Source organism: Bombus pascuorum, chromosome 7 (assembly GCF_905332965.1).
Source record: "Bombus pascuorum chromosome 7, iyBomPasc1.1, whole genome shotgun sequence".
NCBI lineage: Eukaryota > Metazoa > Arthropoda > Insecta > Hymenoptera > Apidae > Bombus > Bombus pascuorum.
In genome coordinates this window covers 16,043,238-16,067,636 of record NC_083494.1, presented here as the reverse complement: position 1 = coordinate 16,067,636, position 24,399 = coordinate 16,043,238, and the positions used below count along the sequence as shown (strand labels likewise).

The 24,399-nt window shown below is 49.3% G+C and overlaps 1 protein-coding gene across 1 annotated transcript; it reads left to right on the top strand.

Annotated features, from left to right (window-relative positions):
* Positions 1–238: 238 nt before the first annotated feature.
* LOC132908617 (uncharacterized) lies at positions 239–24,030 on the top strand. Its single transcript, XM_060962758.1, has 4 exons — positions 239–2,848; positions 20,869–21,088; positions 21,345–21,557; positions 22,070–24,030. Exons 1-4 carry the CDS (start codon positions 239–241, stop codon positions 23,275–23,277), a joined length of 4,251 nt encoding a protein of 1,416 aa, XP_060818741.1. The 3' UTR covers positions 23,278–24,030.
* The last annotated feature ends 369 nt before the right edge of the window (positions 24,031–24,399 follow it).

Below are 24,399 nucleotides of genomic sequence, written 5' to 3'. Positions count from 1 at the left end.
AGCCAGACGACGGGAACGTACGCGATCGCAACAGGGATCATCAGCGAAACAAATTCGATATCAGGATATATCGTCGGCGACGATATCATCGAAACGGATATCGTCGAGAACGGAAAGGCAACGTGGACAAACCGAAGGATATTGGACCGCGTCACGAGTCAGTGGCGTGGGCCGTCGACGGGGACGATCGTCGTCGGGACGGACCGGGGACGTTAACAACGTTCCCGAGCTTGTGTCCATGCGGCTCGATCCGCCCGAATTCACGGGACCACCATCCACGTCGTACGATTGGAACAACGGCAACGACCGCTGCTACTCGTCCTCGGGCTTGCCTCTTCATTTTCTTCCGCGCCGATCTACCACCGCGGGAATCTCTTTATTTCGTTTCCGACTCTCGGTCCCGTTCGTTCGTGGTTCCGAGATTTTCCAACGGCAACGACAATTCACCGCAGTTGTCGCGTACGCTGTCCATCATCGTCGATTCTCGTCGTCGGTTCGACGTTGCTGCTCGATCGAGCACGGGAACGCATCCGAAACCAGAAACGCCACTGCCTTTCGTGTCTCTTACGACTCGGTTTACCGCAGCGAAGTGCGCCCGCGCATTCGCACGCTCACCAATATTTTGCAGAAAAAAAGCGGTGATTGTCGCGTACAGCGAGGGAACGATCGGTTCGAGTTCGAAAGCGAGGAAAAGAAAAACGTCGATGACGATACCGACAACGGTTATGACGACAACAACAACAACGACGACGACGATGACGACGACAACGACGACAAAGATGCCGACGACGCCGAAAACAAAGATGAGGACGACAACGACAATGATGACGACGACACCGACAACAACGACGACGACGACAACAACGACGACGACGACGACGAAGACGAAGACAAAGATGACGAAGACGACGAAGACGAAGACAAAGATGACGAAGACGACGAAGACGAAGACGATGACGACGACAACGATGTCATCGACTACGTGTGTTACGTCAATGACCTTATTTTATCGACGTGCCAAGCATCGAGGTCACGGTCTTGTTATACCGGAAGCAGGAAACCGAGAACGAGATGGAAGAAAGATGACGATCGGGATCGCGCGATCACCGAGGAATCCGTCAATTTCTCTGGAATTCGTATCGCGAATGTTACGAACGTTCCTTCGGTCGATGTATTTCCTTACACTGCCTACAATGACGAGGACGATGATATCGAAAGCTATCGTGATATCGGGGAGTCGTCGCGTGTCGTCGCGTCGTCCCGCGAGATCAGGAACGTTCGTGTTCGTGAACAGGAAGAGTATCGAGAAGAGACGAAATTTTGTCGAGACGTTGGCAACCACACGGACAAACTCCGAGTGAGGAAAGTGGTGGACGATGGTATTTGTGACGACGGAGAACGTTTTCGTAAATTTCGAAGCCGTCGTAAGCGGAATGCCGATTCGGGACGTGGTACGTGCGGAAAGGTTCGCGTCGCGAACGAAAACAGCGGGAGACGCGAGAGCCACTACACTGCCCGGTTCCAGAAGCCGATCATCCCCAACGGAAGCAGCGAGAACGAAACGAAACTCTTGAGGAACGGACCAACGACGACGAAGGTATCCAACAACTGGCGCGGCCGAAAGTACGGATTGCTGTTCATCTTGTATTTATTGGCTTGGCCGCTGGTGAGTTCGACGAATCTCTCCGGACAGTTTATCTCCGGTTTTACCCGTAATCCATCCCTCGGCCCAGTCGAAAACCTTCCGCGGCACGATGCCACCCAAATTTCCTCCTTGTTGTTGTCGTCGAGCGTCGCGCACCAACGTCAAAAAAATCAGCAACGTCAACAATATCAGCAACATCAACAGCAGCAGCAACAACAACAACAGAAGCCACGCTATCGGCAACTGGAGGAAGAGCACGGAGTTCGAGAGCAATTGGTCCGGGACGCCGAGTACAGCAGTAACGGACATCACCGTCGCCGTCACGAAGATCAACAACAACAACAACAACAACTACAACAGCAGGAAGACCAAGGTCGCGAGCAACGAGAGGTGGAAGAATCGTCGTATCGAGATCACGGCGAAGCCGTTTTCGAATCCGAATCGACACATCCTTACAACGAATATAGCTGGGAGATGAACCAAATAAATCCTTGGTTATCGGCCTGCGATCTGGCGGGCCCAGCGCCGGCCGATCTTCAGGGTAGCTGCGGTCCACCAGAAGTACCGAAATATTGTCCGGTCGCCTGCGTGGCAAGCTCGAAGGGAAACGGCGGTAATGGAAACGATGCCGAGTTCGTCGAGGTGATCGAGAAGGTCAGGGTCACCGGAAGGAATTGTTATTGGTCGACCGGTGGAAAGAAGGAGGCAACGACAGAGACAGCAGTGGCGGAATCGGAACGGTTTGACTCGAGTTCGATAAAGTCGTCCGGGACGGATGGCGGTGAGGTGACGAGTGACAAAAAGGGAAGGACCGACCGAGAGAAAGCCGAGGGCGTACGGATGGATCCGGAACAGTGCCTTTTTTATCTCGAGGAGTCACATAAGAGGGACATCTGTCGGGATGATTTTGGCCGGACCAGTACGCGAAGTTTTTTAACCCCGAGGGAGAATCGATATTGGTTCATGAGCGGGTTGCGTCTGCGGCACTGCTGCGACCACGTGGTGGTCAACGCCCTGGCACCTGGCAAGGGTGGTCCGCTCGAGAATGTGCTAAACGGTGGCCAGAAGTGCGTCGATGCCCTGGACAAGCTGTTGCACGCCGATGTGTTAGCCGCAAGATTGCATTGTGAGTTCGAGGAAGTGCTCGCGCGATACGACTGTGCACAGTCCTATTCGGTCATCTTCAACTGCACCCATTGCAAGGTAACGACTCTTTACGCTCTCTTCTCTTTCCTCTCTGTTCTCTACTCTTCTCCTCTCCCTTTTCTCCCTCTCTTCTTCATTCGCCTCTTCGTTTCCTCCTTCTCCTCCTCCTTCTTCGCTATGTTATCGTCGAGCGTACTCGTTCGACCAGCCTTTAGCCGATAACCGACCAACTTGGAAAGTAATCGCAAAAGTTGGCAAACGAAGCGCCTCGTCTCGCCGATAACCGTCGTCCTCGTGAAATCTTTTCTCCCCTTCTTTTCCCGGAGACGAGGGAAAACGTGGAAACACGCTGTTTGGCAGACGAATCGGTGACACGCATCTTCGAACAACCGAACGATCTCCTCTTTCGCGCTAAGAAACGTCTGACACAGAAAGTTTGCCAATTAGCTACGAATCCCGTTTCCCTCTCTCCTTGTATATCCGTTATATTTCTCAAAGCGAGTATCTTACCTCGTGCAAATTCTTCGCATCGCGCGCAACTTGTTCTACCTCTTCGCGCTCGACAGCGAGAGTCTCGGGAACGTCGCCAAAAAATTGATCCGATTAATCGTGCGATGCTACCGACTATGAGAAATCGTTCGCCACGGTGAGCTCTCGGACCGCCGCTGTGTCAGTGGCGCCAAGCTTAGACGGCGTTAAACATTTTCGGCTGATCGCGCGGACAAAAGTCGCAAGAAGAGTAGCACGACCGCGATATCGATTCGAGCGATTAGCACGGCCATTCGTTTGCCCCATTTGCGGCTCGTGATTTAATGCCGGATTCAGATCCTGTCTTTTATCCGTTATATACATATGTATAAAGCGACGATTCGTTTCTTCGTTCGTTACCTCGATCTGCATCCGCGCTCGATGTATCCGACAGAGAATCGTCGTAAGCGTCTAAGTGTAATACCTCGTGTCGTTGCATCGTACGCCTCGCGGCCGCGACACGTTTGGAACGCGTGCCAGATTCTTCGTGGGATGAAATGTCTGATTCTCGAAAAAAGAAAAAAAGAAGGAAAGAAAAGGGACTAATTAATTAATTCTGCTCAACGTTCGATGAAAGTTGAAGGATCGTTGACCTACAAATTAGGAGAACGAAAGTGGATGAACGAACTTGGACGAGATGGCCAGGATCCCGGTTACGGTACGCGAGTCTGTTTTATGCAACGCGAGAACGCGTTAATTGGCGGCTGATTGCGAGCGAATCGGTTGGGTTCGTTTAAATTCATCGGCTTTTTTTTCCTCCTTTTTCTCGAACGAAACACGAACGAAAAGATGGCATCGTGGTGGCGCATCGACGAACGAAAATTCCTAGCAGAACGAATCGAAACACGTGTATCGGAATCCGACTAAGATCAACGTTAAGGACAACGTATCGGAGATATCAACGTGCCCCGCGTCTCGATCCCGATCCATCGGATCCTTTCCAGACAGCTAATTATCAAACGCGTTTCCTCCAAATTGATTTTCTACCTTCGGAAAGGAACGCGGACTTGTATCTGTATTATATTTATATTCCGCGTATTGGCGATATTCGGTGGATGGCGCAATTTCCAAAAGAAACCTTAATTACGCTATACTTGCTACTTGTTCGATCAGAACCGCTCGTCTCTCCTCGGCAGCTATCGATATTGTTTCAACATGCAACGAGTCGGTACGATCAAGTAGTAAACTAATTTGTACGACGCCCCCGACGATTATATCGGAAATCAATTTGCTGATATTCCAGTGCGTTGAACATCGTGGCAGCCGTTATCAGTCACGTGTCGGTCGGTGGTTATCGGTTTTTATCGTTGAAAGTTTTTCGGCCCGACCGATTTCCCGTGCGATCCAACGAAACTTTCTGCATAACGTGCGAGCATTTTGCGTTACGTCGTTACGTTGCTATAGGTGGATGATACCGGAGCCAGCAAGGGTTGAAAGGTCCCGAGTGCAGGTGTACCGGAGACTATGACCGGCGCAGTTGCAGTTGCAGTTAAAGTTTCAGGCAGGCGACGGGCAGCCGGTCATTGCTTTTCCGTGCTAGGAAATTGACGCTGGCGCCGGCGTCGGTGTCGGTGTCGGTGCTGGCGTCGGCGCGTTTACGCTGCTTGCAGGGTCTCTGTGTATATAGGTGCGCAAAGTATACACGCGGATCGTCCGAGACAGATATAGAGGGAAATCCTCGCGTAACCTTGTTAATGGCTCGTTGTCCCTTCTCGAAACCGCTGTCCGAGCGACGGATCGTTCGTTCGACGTAACGAACGATTAGCCTGCAAAGCGAACGTTGCGAGTCCAACTGTCCACGATTCCGCCTCCGAGTTTACGTTTCTTACTTGTCGTTTCGCCCGATGATGGAAAACCGCGTAATCGTGCGATTAGTGCGCTTGCTCCAGCCTCGCTCATCCCTTGGTACGTGGTACGTGGTACAAACATGTGCGTACTGTCCTTATACACGCGTACGAACACGTTGACGCGTACCAAGTGCTTTAACGATTAAACGTCAAGTATAGTCAACCGTGCGTCGGTGCGAAACTGTTGGTTGGCCGTGGCAGCTAGTTTGCTTACAACTTGTTCGTAATCATGCGCATGTCTCGGATAACCCACGATTTACTCGTAAACTACGCATCCTTAGCGAACGGGATTAGTTTAGGCGACGAGACATGAGAAAGAACTGGCCCGTGCCCGATCGTCGTAAATCAGGTAGCAAAATACCACCACTCGACACTTGCTAGCGTCGGTAGCGCAGTGGTTAGCGCCTTAGGTTACGAACGTTCGGGACCCGGGATCAAATCCCCGGCGACCCCGGAGTCCGATTTTTCTTTCACGGTCCAAGAAATATAAAGAAAATACAGGTTCCCGTAGCAGAACCTCACTCTACACACGAACAGTAGTAGTAGTGCATTAATTAATTAGGAGACTATCACAATGGCAAGTGGCTACAACAGAAGACTTACTCTACAACTAACTATTCACGACACTCATCGGTAAAGCGGTCTCGTATCGAGAAAAACTCGTTCCATTTTAGTATGCTTACCGTCGTAGATAGGAAAATCCGTGACGTTATAAGACGAATAGCAGAGAGGGACGGGGTCGCGCCAGGTTAAAGAAGCAGCGATCAGTAAGGAGCGAGGAAGGCCGGACAAATGAAAGGGGGGACGGTTTGCAAAACGGTAGAAACAGGGAGAAGAGAGAAAAGACGCGAAGAGAGAAAAGCGGACAAAATCGAGTTGGAGTGTCGCTCGAGGGGAAACTCGAAACAGCGAAAGATGGTGGGAAAAAGACGGAGAGATATGGTGTTACGGTACGAGGTAGCAAGATCACGTTGTTGCCTGTTGCCAAAGAAACACTTTTATTTGGCGCGACTCGTAACTCGTTCTCGTTGCCTTCGAGCGAAATCTCCAAGGTTGTAATTCCGATAAAATACGTCACGGAGCAACAAAAATGGCAAAGATTTTCAGTTGAGATGGCATGAACGGAACAGCGCAAAAAGCTGTTTATGCTTGGTTACATTTTCGGCGAACGGTTATTACCGATGTACAATATACGCAGTTGCAAGCTGTCCGATGCAGTGTGCGGCCACTCCTCTTCCTCGTTCGTTTCCTACGTGTGTACATTATCCATATACGTGTAGCTCTTCTACATATATACGCGCATAGCTATATGTCGGGTGTCCTATGCAAGTTATGCATACATGTTACTCAACGATACGACGTTGATGTCTCTCGACTCTCGTGCAGAATTCGATGTAGGTGGACACTTGGGGTAATTGGCAACAAACTATGCGGATGAATGCGACTCTGCCAGGGTATTCCTTATTATGTCGACTAGCTAGGTGTTTCCTTCCAGAGTATCTCTCGTTTCCGACGCGCCGCTCTATGTTATCTCTCTTTTGTTTGAAATTTTCCCTCATTTCCATCATCGACCGCGTCTCTACGTTTCTCGTCGCGTACGTAACGCGCGTCGGCCGATCGAACGAACGCGACCAGGCGAAACAACGTGCGGCTTTTCCCGTAATTTATCGTTTCGGTGTTTTAGCTAAGCATATCTCGAGCAGATAGACGGATTTGATAGATTTTCGCGCGGCTATACGCGACGCATGGCTTTCTGCATTAAATGAAAATGACTTTCGAACGAACGAATTCTCGCGTTTACCGCCGCGTACTTTTTCGAAGCGGAAAGTCGCGGAAAGCGTTACATTCGACGAATGTACGGCGAGCCGCGCGTGTAAACTCGAGGACGGAGGAAAAGCTACGATTTGCAAAGAGGGCGAACTGCAGCTCGAAATGAAAATATCGGTCTCTCGATACGATAACAAGTCGACGAGATAGGATGTCCCCGATAAATGTTTAAGCGGTTAAATCGAGTTTTCGCGGGTAGCGAGGTGGCTAACGCGTCTCGTTCGATCGATCGTTCTAACGAAGGCGAATTAATTAACAAAATTGACGTCAAGCTGGACCGTCGACGCGCGAGACGACGATATTGCCGGTAAAAATAAGTTGCTTTAATTTCGGCCGGCCGGAACATTGGTCGAATCGAGCGACCAAAGGTCGACGTTAGCAGTGCTGAATCAAGTTGCCGTTTTATTCGAACGCGGCCCTGTTCGCCTGTGACGTAGTCTCGACCTCGGATCTCCATCGTTTCTTTCAACTCGCTCGAATTAATTAAACAAAACTGACGTCAAAGCGCGACCGCCGCTTCTCAAACTATCGCTGACGATACTATTTCCCGATACATATTTATTTCCTTGCTTGTTCCTTTAACTCTTGCCATTCGGCTTCCAGTCGCTTCCAGCTATCGATCAGTCTTACGACCGTACGCGATCTTTGCCACGCAACCATACCATTTTACCATACAGACAGCGAATCGTAACGCGTACGTCGCGCTATCGCGCGTTTCTCCGTGTAATCGAGAAAAAGAATTAATCGGACAGAAACGGATCGCTCGTCGGTCTTGATAATCGGAAGCGTATGTCGTGTCGAAGGAAGGAAAGGAAAGGCGCGTGTGGAACGTCTGCCACGGAACAGATTCGAATCGAAAGAGTCTAGAGGCAAAGAGGATAGCAGAGTAGAGAAAAAGGGGAATCGGAGGGGATGCTTGGAAGGTTGGGGTGGACGAAGGATGGCGGAGGAGAGGGGAGCTGGTGTAGGAGAGTAAAAGGGGTGGGAGGATGCGAGGTGCAATCAATAGCGAGATTGCCCTCGCTCGGTAGCTACTCAACGCCAATAGAGCAACGTTATAGACACGAGCGTAGAGCTGTTAGCGCTGTTACGATTGTATTATAGATTCGCTGCTCTGTAGCGGATTCTACGTAGCCGAAACGCGTGCCCAAGGTATCGCCATCGGCGCTTTTCGATCCGTCTATCGGATACCGCTACCGTTCGCGCTTACAGTTCGATCGGCCACGATCCTCCGCAGCCGATAATAAGAGATAATTTGACCGTGACCCGATACGATCGATCGTTGCTCCAATCTCTAGACGCCGCTCTCTGTCGTAAAACGTCGGTAAGACGATGTTAGAAATATTACGTTTGTTTTCTTTTGTTGTCCCGCACGTGTTCGCCGTAATAACGTCGTGCAAATGGCTTTCGTTCGTGCAAAGAAATTCTCGAATAAAATCGGGCTTAGCTGCCATTTCGTACCGGCTACGAGTACCTATTATTCTAGCCTGCACTTGGGTGCTACGAGTACTCGAGAACTGTGTTGCACAGCTCCTTCTCACGTCAAGATTTCGCGCAACTTGAGCGAAACGCGCTTCCAGCCGCGAAATCCTTTAAATTTCTTACCCTCGTCGTGACTCAGCCTCCCTTCATCCTCTTCTCTCTTCGTCCCTCGACTCTCCTTCTCTCTGCAAGAAACTAGGCAAAATACCTGGCGGAGGAGAACGCCAGCAAGACGATCGTCGAAGAAACAAAGGGAAAAAGAAAAGAAAAAAAAAGACGCGCATCTCGGAGAATAAGCAGATCGTGCGGAGAAGTGTGGCCTTTTTTATAATTCGACGACACTGTAGCAGACGCGATAGCAGAAACCGGAAAAACACTCGAAGAAAACAAGCATCCTGACCCATATATCCGAGGGAATTGCAAGGCATCGTCGAATTCGGTTTACTCTCGCCAATGTTTTACCGTCGTTTCTCCACTTTTACACGCGTTATGTCCCTTCGCCTGACATTTCAACAGCTCGTTTTTACTTTCGTATAGCAAAAATACTAAGTTTACTCGTCGTCCATATTTTACTCTATAGCTGGTTGTTTTAATCGAAAAAATTGCTTGAAAATCGAACTGAAAAGAAACCGAAGGGTGACGTTGCTTCTCTTTCCGCGATACGTCGACTATCTGGCGAACGTCGCCTCGTGCGAGTGGCAAGCGTCATTTAAGGAATAGAATGGAGGAAATCGGAAGTCTGCTGGTCTATCAACTAGTTCACGGAGCTGCAACTATGCGATCGTGTAGTCACGTGTGCGCTGGTTCGCAAGTTACCGAATCGATATTCCAGGCAGCCTCGTAAAATATCGACGGCTGTGAAATACGTATACGTACGTACATTTACTGCGACCGCATGTTGTCGGATAATCAGCGAATAAGAATTCACGTTCGCTGTTTTATACGCGCGCACGAGACGTTTCTATTTTGTTTGCTTTTCTTTATAGTCGACAGCGAGTTCCCCAAGATGTAACGTTACCGAAAGATTCCCCTCGAAACTTTCTATTATCTTTGAGAAACTTTCTCTTTCCTTTAACGTATTATCCTTCAACGTTGCGAACGTGTCTTGCCGCAAAGTTGCACGGTTTCGCTTTCCTGTCGTTAGTCGATGAACATCGACCAAGAAATTGGCAACGGTTCGTCTAATTGGTAATCCTAGTAGCCGACGTAAGCCTCGTTGAGCGCCAGAGACGTACTCGATAACGACCATCGAGACGTACACGTGCACACGTCTCAACACGAGTGTACTTCTCTGTTTAACGCAGGTACCGAGCCAGGCGAGTACACGTGATACGATCGAAGCTGTCGAAACGCCACGAATTCGTCGTCTTTCGTTCGTTTTCGTCGTTTGCCCGTATCGAGGCTATTAGACGTATGTGAATACAAAGGAACGCGTGGATAAATCGTAAGGTAGAAAGTAGAAGAAGTTCGGAATATAACCTAGCTGATCCAGATCAGCAGGCTAGTGTTCCAGGTCAAATTCTACTTGCCATTACGTCGCGTGAGATGGTCCGTGCGACGTCCCTCACGGTCTGGCCGCCAAGACCTTACACGTCGTTACACTGACCCGCGATAAATCCAAGGAACCACCATAAACCGAATCTTTTTAGCTTAATCTCTATTCGTATAAGTATTTTCGGTTTATGGATGGTCCTTAAAACAGTCCTTATGTTTATTGCATTTACAAATTACGGAGAAAGTGGATGTTCGTCTAGCGAAATAGCAGGTTTTCCCATGAACAAGGACACCCACGAGCCACATCTGCGGGAGACTTTCTCCTCGTATTTTTATTTATTAACGTTGGCTATAACCAATGAGCATCGCGGATCGTTACCCTCGCTTTCCTACCGGAAAAGTGTGTTCCTCCTTAGTGGTAAGAGACGGGTCTACTACTGTTCTTTTAATCTTCGCGTAGTCAAGTCTTATCCTTGGAGTAGATACCGAAGTCAACTCCTGATCCAATAACAGGATATCGTCATCGCGACAATTTACGCGACACTAGCAGCGTTACCCTATGACTGAAAAACCCTGAAGCCAACGTTGCGTGTGTACCGTTTATGGTTTGCCTTCGACGCAGTCTTTTGCCTATGCGCTGTCGATGGCTTCGGTGCTGGAGAACACTAAAGGACTAGATGTGGAGTTTTCTTAGATGCGGCGACCGCCTCGACAGCCCGTATCGACGTTTTCTTCTCTTCTTTTTACGAACCTCTCGAATGCGAGCGAAGGATTCGGCATGCGAAACTAAGCGATTAGTATGGTGGGAAAGAGCGTACTATTTATCACGTGCATGGATGTAAACGCGTCTATTACGCGGTGATATTTTAACCACGGATTTAACCTGATTCCAACTTGCCACAACTTTCTATAATTTATAGGAAAGATTCGGCAAGACATTTATTTCGCTGGAAGAAGAAACGACTGATATCGAACATCGATAACTCGTTGGCAACGGGACCATCCTATCGCTAAATTTACACGATCGAATTCCTTGTGTTTCGTCCCTCAGATACGCCAGCTCCTCCCTCCCTGCTCTCTCGATTCTGCTCGTGAAAGTTTTCTTCTTTTCCTTTTCCTCGAAGCGAAAGACAGGAAAGTTGGCACGTGAGAAGGCTCGCCGTTCGATTCGAACGAGGAGGTTGAAAGGGTTTTTTTTCTTTTTCGTTTATTTTGGTTTTTTTACAATTGGTCCTGAAGGACATTTGGTAAGGTGTTTTATCTCATTGGTAAAAAAATAAAATAAAAATAAATATAACATGTGGGTGGCTACCCCCAGCGGGGTGCCATCTTCGTGTTTGCTAAGTTATATCTTTTATGAGGTCTATCGGGTGTTTCCTTTTTAGTCTTCTCGCGATGTTTGTTGTGCTGTTCGTTTCCGCTGCCAGCTGGTTCGGGTGTGTTTCTATTCCTTCTCTGTACCTTCTTGCGAGTCTGGTAATCTCCTCCTTGACCGTTGGTATTCCCAGGTCTTTCCGTAGTCCTCGTTTCTAACGTACCACGGGGCGTTTACTATCGTTCTAAGGATTTTGACTTGCATTGTTTCGATTTTGGTTATATGGCACATTGCTGCTGTTCCCCATAGCGGAATTCCGTATGTCCAGATTGGTTTTATGATTATTTTGTATATTTTTAGTTTGTTTTCTGTGCTTAGTTTGTATTTTCGGCTTGTTAACCAGTGCATCTGTCTCCTTGCTGTCTGTATTTTGTCTATTACTGATTTGATATGCCGTTTCCATGTGAAATGTGTATCTATGTGGGTCGAAAGGGTGTGCAGAAACAGCGACGAGAAGGGAACGAAGGTGAAATACGAACGACGGTACAGCGAAGCGGATAACGCAGAACCGGAGAGGCAATGCTGCGCGGATGAAACACGGATCGATGTCGCAAGGGGTCGACATCGAACATCTTTCCGTTAAGATTCCTTCGGTTTGGAACGAGGGAACCAGCAACTACGATGGAAGGGCCTTCTCTTTCGCGCGACCTCGTTTCTTCCGAGTTCTATCTTCTTCGACGTCTGTCTCCGTTCGCCTCGCACGGCCAACGATTCTCTGCTCGCGATACGTATCGCGATGGTCGTATCTAATTGCTTAAATTGCGAGCAAGTGTAAAACGTTGTTCCAAGTTTTCACGGGTGTAACGTCGGTGAATAGACTTTGTAAATAACAAGTATCGGTTCTCGTTCTGTGGCTGCACAGCCAGCAGACTTTTTCGATCGATACAACGAAACAGCATAGAATGGAAAGGACACACGAATCGTCCTCTTTTATGTCGGCGTGCGCGAGAAATACTTGGCTCTTCTCTTCGCTCCCCATCGAATTGCTATGCGTGAAAAACGACGGGACTACGAGCGGATATCGTATCGTTCGCTGAGGTTCCTTACGCGCGTATATTAGCGGACGCTTTCGTACGATGGGCATCGTACGATCGGCATAGAAACAAAAGGAGGTGCTTCGGCACGTTTTTTTTTTTTTAGTTTATTTTGGTTTTTTTACAATTTGTCCTTAAGGACATTTGGTAAAGCGTTATATCTCATTGGTAAAAAAAAAAAAATAAAAATAAATATAGCATGTGTTTGCTAGGTTATATCTTTTATGACTTTCGCACGTGGCTGCGGAGGTAAAACAGACCATTACGAAAATCTCAGCTATAGAACGAACGCTTTTGTTTCTCATCGAGAGGGAAATACGTATGTACGTGGACGAAAGCAACGCGCTCGACTTGCGCTAATCGCGAAGAAAAAAAATTGTTTGTATTCGTTGGGCCCGTGCGTCTTTCAGCCGTAAAACTTACTTGACCGAGACAGCGTTCTCTCTCTGTATTACCATCAATGTTGGTGGATCAAGTAGGTCAAAGCCAGAGGTCGCGCGTTGGAGGTGAAAACGATATCCGATCGTGCGAAATACGAACGAGCGACAAAGGAGTGGCAATTTTTTCTTTCTGTTTACCTCGTTAGAAACGTCGAGGAGAGGCGTAATAACGTCCCGGAGAGAACGTCGAAAGCGAAACTCGGAGATAACGCGGTTCGCTTTAACGCGATACGTAGCGCAGGTTGAGACTTTGCGAGCAACGTCCGGGGAATACCAGACCGTGTGTGGTCGCCACAGTTCCCTCGCGTCCATTTAAAAATTACAAACTTTCCACGGCTGACCGCTAGGAAATTGCCCGTGAGAAATTCCTGCTTGCCGCAAACCGCTTCCTCGTTTCCTCCTGCCTTTTCACAAATCAACTCTCGGCATCCGCGAGCTCCACGAATACAGATATCGCGTCGCGAAGCCCTCGCCACGAACGGCGGTCCGAGAAATTAGGAAAACGAAGCTCGATCGATAGAAGAGCGAAGCGAGTCCTGTGACAGCGAACGACGCGACGCGATGCGACGAGAGGATAAAGGAAGATCGAAGGGATCGTTGTTGTTCGCCATTGGTTCTTCGTACGCGTTGGTCACCGTCGTATCCTCCGCCTGATCGATAACAACGTACACGTGCAGGAAGATCTCCTCCAAGAGCGTTATTTTCCTCGGTTTAACATCGACGCTACGCCATACGTCTTCACGGGGACGTCCACTTTTCTCTCGTCGTCGTTTACGTTTCTCTTCTCCCTTTCCCTTCCCTCGACGCCCTACGTCCTATCGTTGGGCAAAATTAATTTTCAGCATAGCCCGTAGATCGCCGATACGTACCAGCGGATAGTGGTTCCCAAGCTGGAATCGATTTTCCGTGTTTCCGTGTTTGCAGCGAGAAGAAAAGCGACGTTAGTCGGAAGCTGATATATTTTCGATTCGCCTAGAAACGGCAGCGGTAGGAAATGACGAATTCCGTCTGTGTTCGCGCGAGCGCTGCACAGGTATATTTAGCTCGTCGTATCTGGCGATTTTTCTGCTTCTACTCCCGAGCGGTATAGACACCGATATAGACACGGTCGGCTGTTCGTAAATATTCGAAAACTTTTATCTGGAAATACCCAAGGGAACGCGATGCCGTTCTTTCGAATCGGAGCCCGTGAAACAGTCGTCATCGTCGTAATCTGATACGAATGAATTTAGGAAATAGGACGACCGCGTTTAGAAACTCGATCCTCGTTCCAAACTCGCGCAATTCGTCGAATTTGCAACGCATACCGAATGGAAGATAAAACTCCATCGACTAGCTAGCGAGCGAGCTGATAACTTTTTATTTTTTTTTTCTTTTTTATATTCCAGGATCGAATACGTCTATCGCGCGACCTTCGATCCACGTACGATCGCGTACGTCCTTAAATCCTCTCATCAGGTAAACGTATGTCACGTGGCGGCATCACGTTACCACCGCGTATTCGCCCTTCTTTCGATTATCGGTGTTCGTTTCACGTTCTGGCCTCTTCGACGCAAATAGCTGCAACGTAACTAGCTATTCAACGCCGTAGATCGATCTCCGAGTCCCGGATCCGTCGCTCTTTCTCCAACTTTTGCCACAAAAACGTTAAACAGATTTGATCCGATCGATTCGCGACCCTTCGTCTCTCCAGCCTCTCAAATCTTCGGCGCTGCTCGAACGTTCGACGCTGGCGCCGGCTCTGTTTAGGTTTAGACTCTCCAATACCATTCTTTTCGTTCATCGCGAACGGTAAGTTTTTCAAATTGGTATGAAAATGTGGGAGCTACGAAGCAACGCAACTGTGCAAGATATCTTAGTACCAAATGACAAATTGCTACTCAAATAATGAGAAAGATCGTCGGCGACAAAAAGTTGATTAATAAACTATCGGTCGATAAAATGTTAAAAAATTGCCTTGTTTCACGAACGGCCGACTAATTTCAGCGAGGGACACTTGGCGCTCGTCGCAATAACACGCAACGACCTCTGTATCGCGTTAATTACGAGCTCGCTGGTTCACGCACAACTCTGCGGTGCACGTCACGCTCGCGCTTTGCAACAATAATTTCTCATTCGCGGCGATTATTTATTCTCGTCACACGATCTTCTCGTTGTCTGGCTAAATGCCTATTGTCCGTTCAACGGAATCGTCGCTGCTTGATCGTTAGCGGTCTCGAGTGGGATACGAGCGACGCTCTCGGTGATTGCCAGCTCCGTCTTTGTCGTGGGTGGTTTTTACGACGATGGACTGCAGTGAGAAACCGTGTGGCGTTGCAGTCACTCGTAATAGGAGAACACGGTGATCTATTAACCTTTTGACGACCGACAGAAACGATAATTTTCAGTCGTATAAAGCATGGAATAAAAAAGAGAAGAAGAGAAGTGCAGAGTCTAACGAGTGACATTTCATCGCCCCTTTCCCCTTCCGATTCGCCGATATCATCGGAAAGGTCTAAGCGGTCAGAGTGGTCGATGCGAAACTATACGAACGGTAATTGTCGCGTTTAGCGCGAACCACGTAAGCGTCGTGAGGGAACGTTTTCAATTTTCGCTCGCGTAAGTCGGATATCGGAGATTCTCGGGTCCCTTTGTCGACCGTTGAAATTCATTACCGCTCGTATTTACAGCGCAATAGCCAAGTTTAATAAGCGGACGCGTTTACGGCCGACGTATGTACATACATCGTTCGACACGAACGAAGCTTCGCTCAACGACCGTGACACGCGTACGTATCGTTCTTTGTTCGTAATCGTCCGACCGAACGACATCGAATTCTACCAAACTCCGTGCCCACTGAACGCCAATTTCTCCGCGTTTTCTTCGTTTTCTTTTCTCTTGTCGACCGCGCACCGTCGTACAACTTGATTTATACGATTCGAGCCGTACGGCCACCGTTTCCTTTTCGAACGAAAATTTAGCGATTTAGTTGGACAAACGGTTCGTTGATCGAGCTTTGCTGGGAAGCAACGGCGTGGAAAAGGAGGAAACGTCGTGTACTCGAGGCACGTTTTGTCGTTCTTTGTTCTAAGTTGTTCGAGCCTTTGTGCGGCCGGAGAAGCGACACTTGCCAGCGGCTGTCGTCTTGCGAGCAATTGTCTCGGTAAGAAGTGGCGCCCCGTCGACGTATAAGAGCGTAACTGCATGTTTTTCCATTTGTTCGCGAAACTGCGCCTACCCGAAGAAAGTGAACAGCCCTCGGAAACCGCGTTCGTCCTAATTAAATCGGTTCGTCGTCGATCGAAAATTTCTTACTACTCCGAGGCAAAGGAGTAAACGACGAGACGGTTCGACTGATCGATACGTCCATCGTCCTCGTTCGCCTGTACAACGTCCCTCTGGTCGGCCCTCTGTCGCTGTCCGATCGAAGATGGGAAGATAGGAAAATTTTCATCCGCGTTCACTTCGTCGTCGTATCGCGTGTCAGAAGGACATATTCGTCTACTACCGTTTCTAGATCCTTCGCAATGGCGCTCAAGTAACGAGATGGCGAGAATATTTCATAGATTTCTCCATATGATTCCTTTTCTCTTCTCCGTTTCTCTGAAACAACAGGCTGAAAAACGCTCGAAATAATCGATATTTACTTGGCTGGGAATTTCGCCATTGGAAAATGTCGATCCGCGAGGTTCGCGCAGCTTTCATTTTCTGGGGCGAAACTAATTGGAATTCGGCACGCAGCGACCGAGTAACCAACAATATTGAAACTCGCTTGTTTGAAAGCGGTGCAGGTGTACCTATCCGTTAATGAAATCTACGCGAGAGCAAATCTATGCCCGGTGAAATTCCGAATATCGAACGTCGGAAGAGAAGGCGAGCGTGGTCGGACGAGGCAACATTTTCCCTTGTTTTCTCTCTGATCGCATATCGATAGAACGCATCGATAGAAAGAGGCACCCAGGATCGAGAAACGTCCATATCTGGACGGGAGGACGGGAGCGACGAATACGCTAAGGCAGGATCCAACAAGAGTAAGAGGAGGAGAGAACCACCGGGACGAGGCTGCAGAAGGTGCAGCAGGAGGCTGTGGAAGCTGGCTCGAGGAGGGGTAGGATTTGGGGTAGCATTGGTAGAACGGTGGCACGGATATGGGCCAGGTAACCAGGTCACCGCGACTAAGGGCATTGCTTTTGCAACCGCCAACCACCGTCGCGCGCCACCACCGACACCCCGTCACCCCGTTCGAGCTGCTCTAACCTTCCCTACCCCTTCCCCTCTGGCCCCTTTTCTTTTTTTCTCTCTTTTCATCGTTCCATCCTTTTCCATGTTTCCATCTATCTCTCTCCCTCTCCCTCTGCCTCTCTGTCTCTCTTCCTTCGTTGCTTCCTTCATCGTCACTCGATACACGACGTACGACACGACACGTCGAACAACAGTCGCATCTCTCTGTATCTGCGATAGGCATCTTTGTTCCTCGATGTTGTATCGCTCGACGCGTCTCGCGTTTCAGAGGTGCTCTTATTTCTCCTTTTCATTCTTCTCGCGTCTTTTCTGCTGGCGGTCTTTTCGTCGTTTCTCTGGAGAACGAAAAATACTTTCTTTCATTCCACCAAGCTATTCGACAGAGATCCGTCGAGGTTTCTACACGGCCGAGGAACTCGCTGCGGATCTCGCGATAGAATTTACCACGGCGTTGCAGCTCCATCGAGGGAAACTTTGACGGTTCGGAGGAAAGGAATCGCGTCGCGGACGTTTTCTTCTTTCCCCTTTGCTTCTCCATATTTCAGCTATCGCAACTACGAAAAATTGCAAACATCACGCACGGCCACTCTCCGTGCCGCGTGTTCTCCATTTGCCATTCGATCGAGTGCTCTGCCATCTGCTGGCGATTCTCGCCGCTGATTAATTTCGTTCAAAACGTGGAAGAACATTTCGCGCGTAACGTTGCACGAACAGCAGCGATGACAGCCGCCATAACTGGCAACTCTGGTCGTCGTGAGAATCGCCGGAATTTCGACGATCGAAAGGCAGACGACTCGTTGACGTTTCAGGTTTGCGTTCGCCCCCGCGTGATCCGTACGCTCGCCGTTTGCCTTTTCTTCTTCTCCGCTCGCTTTCGCAGGTAATTAATCCGGCGCACTCGTGGCACTCGTGGGCCGAAAAGCTCGTTCACGAAGCAAGTGCGGCGTAAACGAGAAACACCGGAACCGACGGTACGGTTTCCGGTTGCACGAGCATCGTTTGAAAATTTCCCAGCGGCGAAATTAGCACGTACGCCAGGTCAAGCCGAAGATACCTGGTCGTGTCACGGTCGTCGCGATCGAGGCTTCGTTCACGGCGAGACGCTGTCCGATCCTTAGGATCGGCGGACGAGCGTGAAATCGTTAGTTAAATTACCCAGTTACGTGAAACGAAACACAGGGCGGTGGCGTTTTTTCTAGAAAAAAGAAAAAAGAAAGAATCGTTGGCGCAAAGAGCATTACTAATTTCAAAGCCTCTCGTCTTTGATCTCGACGGCCTGACCGAGACAAAGGATCACTCCGGCGTATTCCGAAAGAGGGATAAAATTAATGTCACGGATCCGGGGTGAACAATGACAGGCGGAATTACGGGTCGTTGTATGCGCTGTACGTGCATACACGCGTACACAGCTGCGCGTCGGAGACTACGACCACACGGATACGCGTACCATATACACACACGTAGACCTCTGGCTGCGCGCTATCTGTCGTTCGTATCGAAGAGAAAGAAAAGTAGAGCGAGAAGAAAGCAGGTTCGGCGTCGATGTACGTTAGCGCGGGTGAGAAAAGAAACCAAGTACGCGATCCATAGCGACCGATGAAACGTATATGGTCGTGCGAACAAAACGCACCATTTCCACCGACTATATCCGATTTCCCATTTCTTTGCTCCTCTTTCTCTTCCCAGTCCCACCGTCGATCGGAAACGTTTATACGTCGTTGCTGTTTCGTTCGTTATTCGGGTTAAGAACCATCCGGTCGATCTGACGAAAAAGGAGAGATGAAAAAAAAGAGGGACAAAGAAAAGGAGAGAAATTTAGTCGCTGGGAAAAAGACGGAAGATGGGAAGATCGGATAGGAACGAGGCGGAACGTAGCCGCGCGGGTCGCGACTCGCGTCGTCGCGCCACGTAACCGCGAACGCATCGGCGTGGAAGAATTGCGGCGGAAGGAAATCGGAAAACGACGTATTGTTTGAAAGCTGCGCTTCGTTATAGCGATCTAATTGTAAGCGAAAGAAGGGTAGGGACGGCTGATCGAGGGGGATGAGTGAAGGGAGCACAAGGTGGGAGAAGACTGATCGGCGAGCGACGAGACACGAAGCGGGAAAAGGGACAGGGTGGACGAGACGGCTGAGATGGGAGACAGAGGGACGGGGTTGCGGGTGGAGCGAGTGGAAGACGAGCAGCACGAGCCGGGGTTGGCAGAGGGACGAAAGGAAGGACGTAGCCCGGAGGGGAGGGTACCGCATCTGCCTAGCTCGAACGTAGATACTCGACAGAGGCTGGAGAGAATTGGGTCAACCAACTTGGAGTGCGTACTTCAGGTGTAGCTACCTATCCGCCGATCCACCGTCCTAGTGTTCTCGGCTATTCCTTTCGCGTTTCTTGCCGAGCAATCTTTGCCCTTTCCTTTCTCGTTAATCGTGCGGCGAACCGCCGTCGATGTTGGCATTCGTCGAATCGAACAAGCTGGCGGCAGCCTCGCAGTCCTCGCCACAGCTTCGACGCTCATTCTAATTTCTATTCGTCTATTTTCCGATCCGACGAAAAGTCGGGTGTTTGGGTTTACGAACAGTCTTCTCTAAGACCAGACAGAAGGTAGAGCTCGTCGAGGGTCTTGGCGGATTACGTCCGCCACGTTTCCTAGTCGATTCTTTGCGATTCCTAAAACTCTTTAGAAGCACTGCCGTCCCGGTTAAGAGCGTCCCCTTCGAACGCGGTTATCGACGACTCGTTCGTTTTCCATAGGAAAAGGAAAAGGTGACATTCGCGCGAACAAAGTCCAACTCCGACGAGTTTCGATCGTATCGGGTCGGCAACTAAGCGATCACGGGTTTTGTCATTAGGTGGTATCGACAAAGCCCGCGATCACTTAGTCGCCAACCCGATAGTTTGTATTATATCGTATCGCGAACTTGATTCGGCAGCCGGGTCACGCGAGTCTCGACACGAGTGAAAAACCGCAAGACGCCACTGCTGCCTGTACGATGCAGTTGCGAATGAAAAACAATGCAACGACCGTTAAATCGCGTTAGCGCGTGTTCCGTGTGACCGCACGCTTTCACCACGGTGAAATTCATATCTTCGAGTTGCGTTGCTTTGCGACTAGAAATTGGCGGAAAAGCGATTTTATCGCGAACAGGGGTCGATCGTAAGATTCGGTCGATCGATCATCAACGAACCGATTTTGGCGAAAAGCGAGCGAATCTCCGAGGATTAATCTCGATTATTCGAAGATTCGGTAGAAACCAGGGCGGAGGCAGTTGCGCCGAGGTCGTTGCTTTTCGTAGATTTGTTCCGGGTCGCTCGTTTTCGCATGGCAGCGTCCGTACAGTTGGACTTGCCGGGCAAAGCACGAGCCAAGGTTACGGAAGAACGCGAAACGCGTAGCCAGTTTCACGCTCCTGTATCACCGGGATACCGAGCGACGCTTCTTTCGGCTGTGTACACGAAATACTTAATAAAGCGGAGCGACGAGACGAGAAGCAGGATAACGAACAGGGATAGAGAGAACAGCCGGGGATAAGTCGCCGTGGCGAATAAAAGGGTTTTCCTGCAACCGGAGCGTAATTATAACGCGCTCTTAGAGGATGCGCAGAAAGTGTAATATTTAAAGTAGGTCAGCCACTGACCCGTCTTATTGCCTGCTCTGACCTCCGATCGTCGCAAATAGAACTCCGAAAACGGAGCGTAGAAAAGAGAAGAGAGCGATAACGTATTTTTTGGTTGCGCATCGTGGAAACGTGTTTTCTCTTTCTAGCGGTTCGACGATCGATTCGTCGATCCGCCGTGTTCCAACGCAGACTAAACGGATCGTTTGTGATTGCAGGAAGCGTATAGGAAATGGGTGTGCAGCTCCCTGGTGCCTTACTTTGCTCATGGGGAACCACAGGACTTGAATAGCTCCAACAACTGGGCCGGAAGCAGACTTAGGCCCTGTCGGTCCTTTTGCCAATCCGTGGAGCAACGTTGTCCCTACTTACTTCCGGGTGATCGTGCTCCCGCGTATCCCACGCAATACGCCGGCGAACCCACTTTTCTTTGCAGAGGTAACTCTTTGCTGGTAGACGGCGATCTGCCTGTATTTTACCACCATCTTCTTACTGTTTGTCGTCCCTCGTCCTCTATCGAACCACGCACTGCATCGCACAAGGGTAATAGCATTTTTGGCACCCTGTTGAACCTCTTGAAAGTCGTCCGATTCGAATGGCCGATTTCGAAAGGCGGATGATCGTGCGACGAAACGCGTGGCAAGGTTCGAAGGAACGCTGGAGACGTGGCACTTGTAAACGGAAACGATTTCAGATCCGAATATCCCCGAGACCGGAGAACAAGCCGCGAGGGCATTGCACAGCAGCGAAGAGAACGAGTGCTGCTTTCATGCGTGTTCCGAGGAGTTGCCGGGATCGGGTATTTGCGCCAATTGCACGAACAAGGAACCACGGAGACGCGGGAACAACCACGATCCTCCAACGGCACCCCGTTGCGAGATTAATCCCATTCGACCGGCTTCCACAGGTACGTACGTTCTTTCGTCTTCCTTTACGCTGATTTCTTTACGACGGTCCGATTCTCCGCTTGAAAGAAAGAAGAACAACGATAGTTCGATCGCGATCCCTCACGCTACGAATAGCGACATCGTCGGACCTCCGGATGGCTCGAGCCTCGTCGCTTTCCTTCGTACGTTCGTTTCTCTCGAGGATATTAGATGTACGAACAAGGGAACGCGTGGATAGATCGTAAGGTAGAAAATATACTTTGATACAAAAGTGTAAATACAAATAGGAATATAATTCGAGCTGGTCCAGATGCGCGCACTAGCAGCGTTACCGAAGCCATCGTCTCTCGTCCATACGCCGTCGATGGCTTCGGTGCTTGAGAAAACTAAAAAAGACCAGACGTAGAGTTTGCTTGTAGAAGCGGTGATCGCTTGGACAGTTTCTTTACCGCGTAGAAACGTGGAAAGACGTCGCGTATCGTACGTTGGATCGGACGTAAGACAAAGGTTCTGCGTTTTTTGTTTCGACCAGGTGGAGGATACGAAGAATCGGGATTCACGGACAGCAGCCTGGAGCGCGAACAGAGACACGACTCGTCCACTTACTCCGCAGCTGCGTCGATTTCGAGTACGGGGCGGCAACAGGGGACGTTGGTGTGCGGAACCGGCGACGGTGTCGACTCGATCGCCAGCGTTTCCTCCTCCGATCGATCGGCAACCTCGATCCTTCCGCAACTCATCTGGCTATGCTCCGTTTTAACCAGCATCCTCGGCAACGTTCGAACGATTCCCGTCCTCTGGATCGCCAAGATACTTCTGTGGCCGATCGTGCCGCTCCATGGCAACGAGGGTAGCGACGGTCGCGATCACCGTGCTAATCTTTGGGATAGCGTATCAAAGTCGAAGAAAAGGAACGGCCTGATAGATATCGTCGTCTGGTTGCGCCGTTGCTTTCGCCGCGACTACGTCGGCGCGCGTGACGGTGCGAACCGGTTGCTGGAAAAGTGGCTGGTGATCGAACGCGAATGCCGAAGCCGGTGGTGTCGATGCTGGTACTGGTGGTGGTGGAGATGGCGAGGAATATCATCGGCGTGCGGTCGTGTCCAATGGAAATTTCGATCTCGACGACCGCGTGGAAAAAGTCGTTTCGGTCGATTCGTCGACACGCGTTATCCTTCGACTACCGGTGCTACGTTAACTCGTATCGTTGCAACCGCCACCGCCACCGCCACAACCATCGCCACAGCCATCGCCACTACCATCGTCGTCACCTTTCCAACCGCCGTCGTCACCATCATCCCCACCACCACCACCACCACCGTCGTGAAAAACGAATCCTTTTTCCATTTACGAAAGACGTATCGTGATTCGTTGTACGAGCGTTGGAGCCAGCGTTTCCTCGTCGATTCGTTCACGGTAAAGTGCCTATGGCGACGATGGTGCTGGCGATGGTGGTGGTTGCACCGATGGTGGCGATCGCGAGAAACGCATTACGGCGGATTCGTCGGAATGGGAATATCGCTCGAGAGAAAGGATCGTATTCGTGGTTTCCGGCGCGATCGAGACGAAGCGGCCAATCGAAAAAGGAAAAAAAGAAGAAGAGGAGTAAGAAGGAGAAGGAGGAGAAAGATGAGAAGACGGGGCAGAGAGGCTTTGGAAATTTCCGAACGGTGGACTCGATCTTCTTCGGCTGGAAGGCGACATTTGAAATTATTCTCGAGGAAAAAGGACCCACCATAGAGCAGTTCGTTTACGCAAAAGCGTAAAACACAGGTTTTTTCTATCGGTATATCCAGAGATCGGTATATCTGTCGGCAAGCACCTATTTGGCCGTACCTTTCTCGATTTTCAACTCTCGAGAGATCCAACGTCTTCGAGCGAAGCACGCATCGCGGAACGACTGGAATCCGAGAAACAGCGTACAAGCAAGGGTGGCAGACGAGCGTTAGGAAGCGGAGAGAAGGAGACGCGAAACGTTCAACGTACGTACGTACGGAGACGAAAAATACATGGAACAGAGCGTGAGAAGGATCGGGAGGAAAACTGGTGCGACGGAATTTTCCAAAATGTGTACACATGGAAGAATAGGCGAGAATCCGGGTATCGAAGAGCCAAGAAACACGTCGACGTCTAAAGTTCGGACGTGAGGACTAAAGGACGTGAAACAAAACGATGAAATCGTAACGTCTGTCGCTAATAATAATAATAATAATAATATAATATTAATAATTATAATAATAATCATAAGAATAATAATAATAGTAATAATAGTAATAATAATAATAGTAATAAAAACAACAATAACAACAAGAACAAGAAAAACAATACACAACAATAATTAATTAATTAAAATATTAACGAGGATATCGACGAGTATGACGGAGACGGTGACTGCGACGGTAATTGCAACGACGACTATGACGCCGACGTTTCGACGATAACGATGGAGACGGCGCCGACGATGACGACGACGACGACGACGACGACGACGACGACGACGACGATGATGATGAAAACGATGATACACAGACGATAACGATAATGATAATGATAAAATGGTGACAAAGGACAATGAATAAATAATAGTTTACGGATAATAAAGTAAATAATAACGATTAAATAACGAGATAACGATAAAAGGTGGGGATGATACAATGGAGTAACGTTAACGTTAACGATAGAATGATTACGATTACAGTTATTGTTACACGTTCGATGCGTCGTATGCATTCGAATTTAACGAAGAGAACACGCACATATACATTGAACACACGGAACTAGCACGTACACAAAGATAATTCGTTATTTCGGGAGGAGATAAAAAGCAAGAAGGAGCGTAGAGGGGAAGAACGCGCCGTAGTA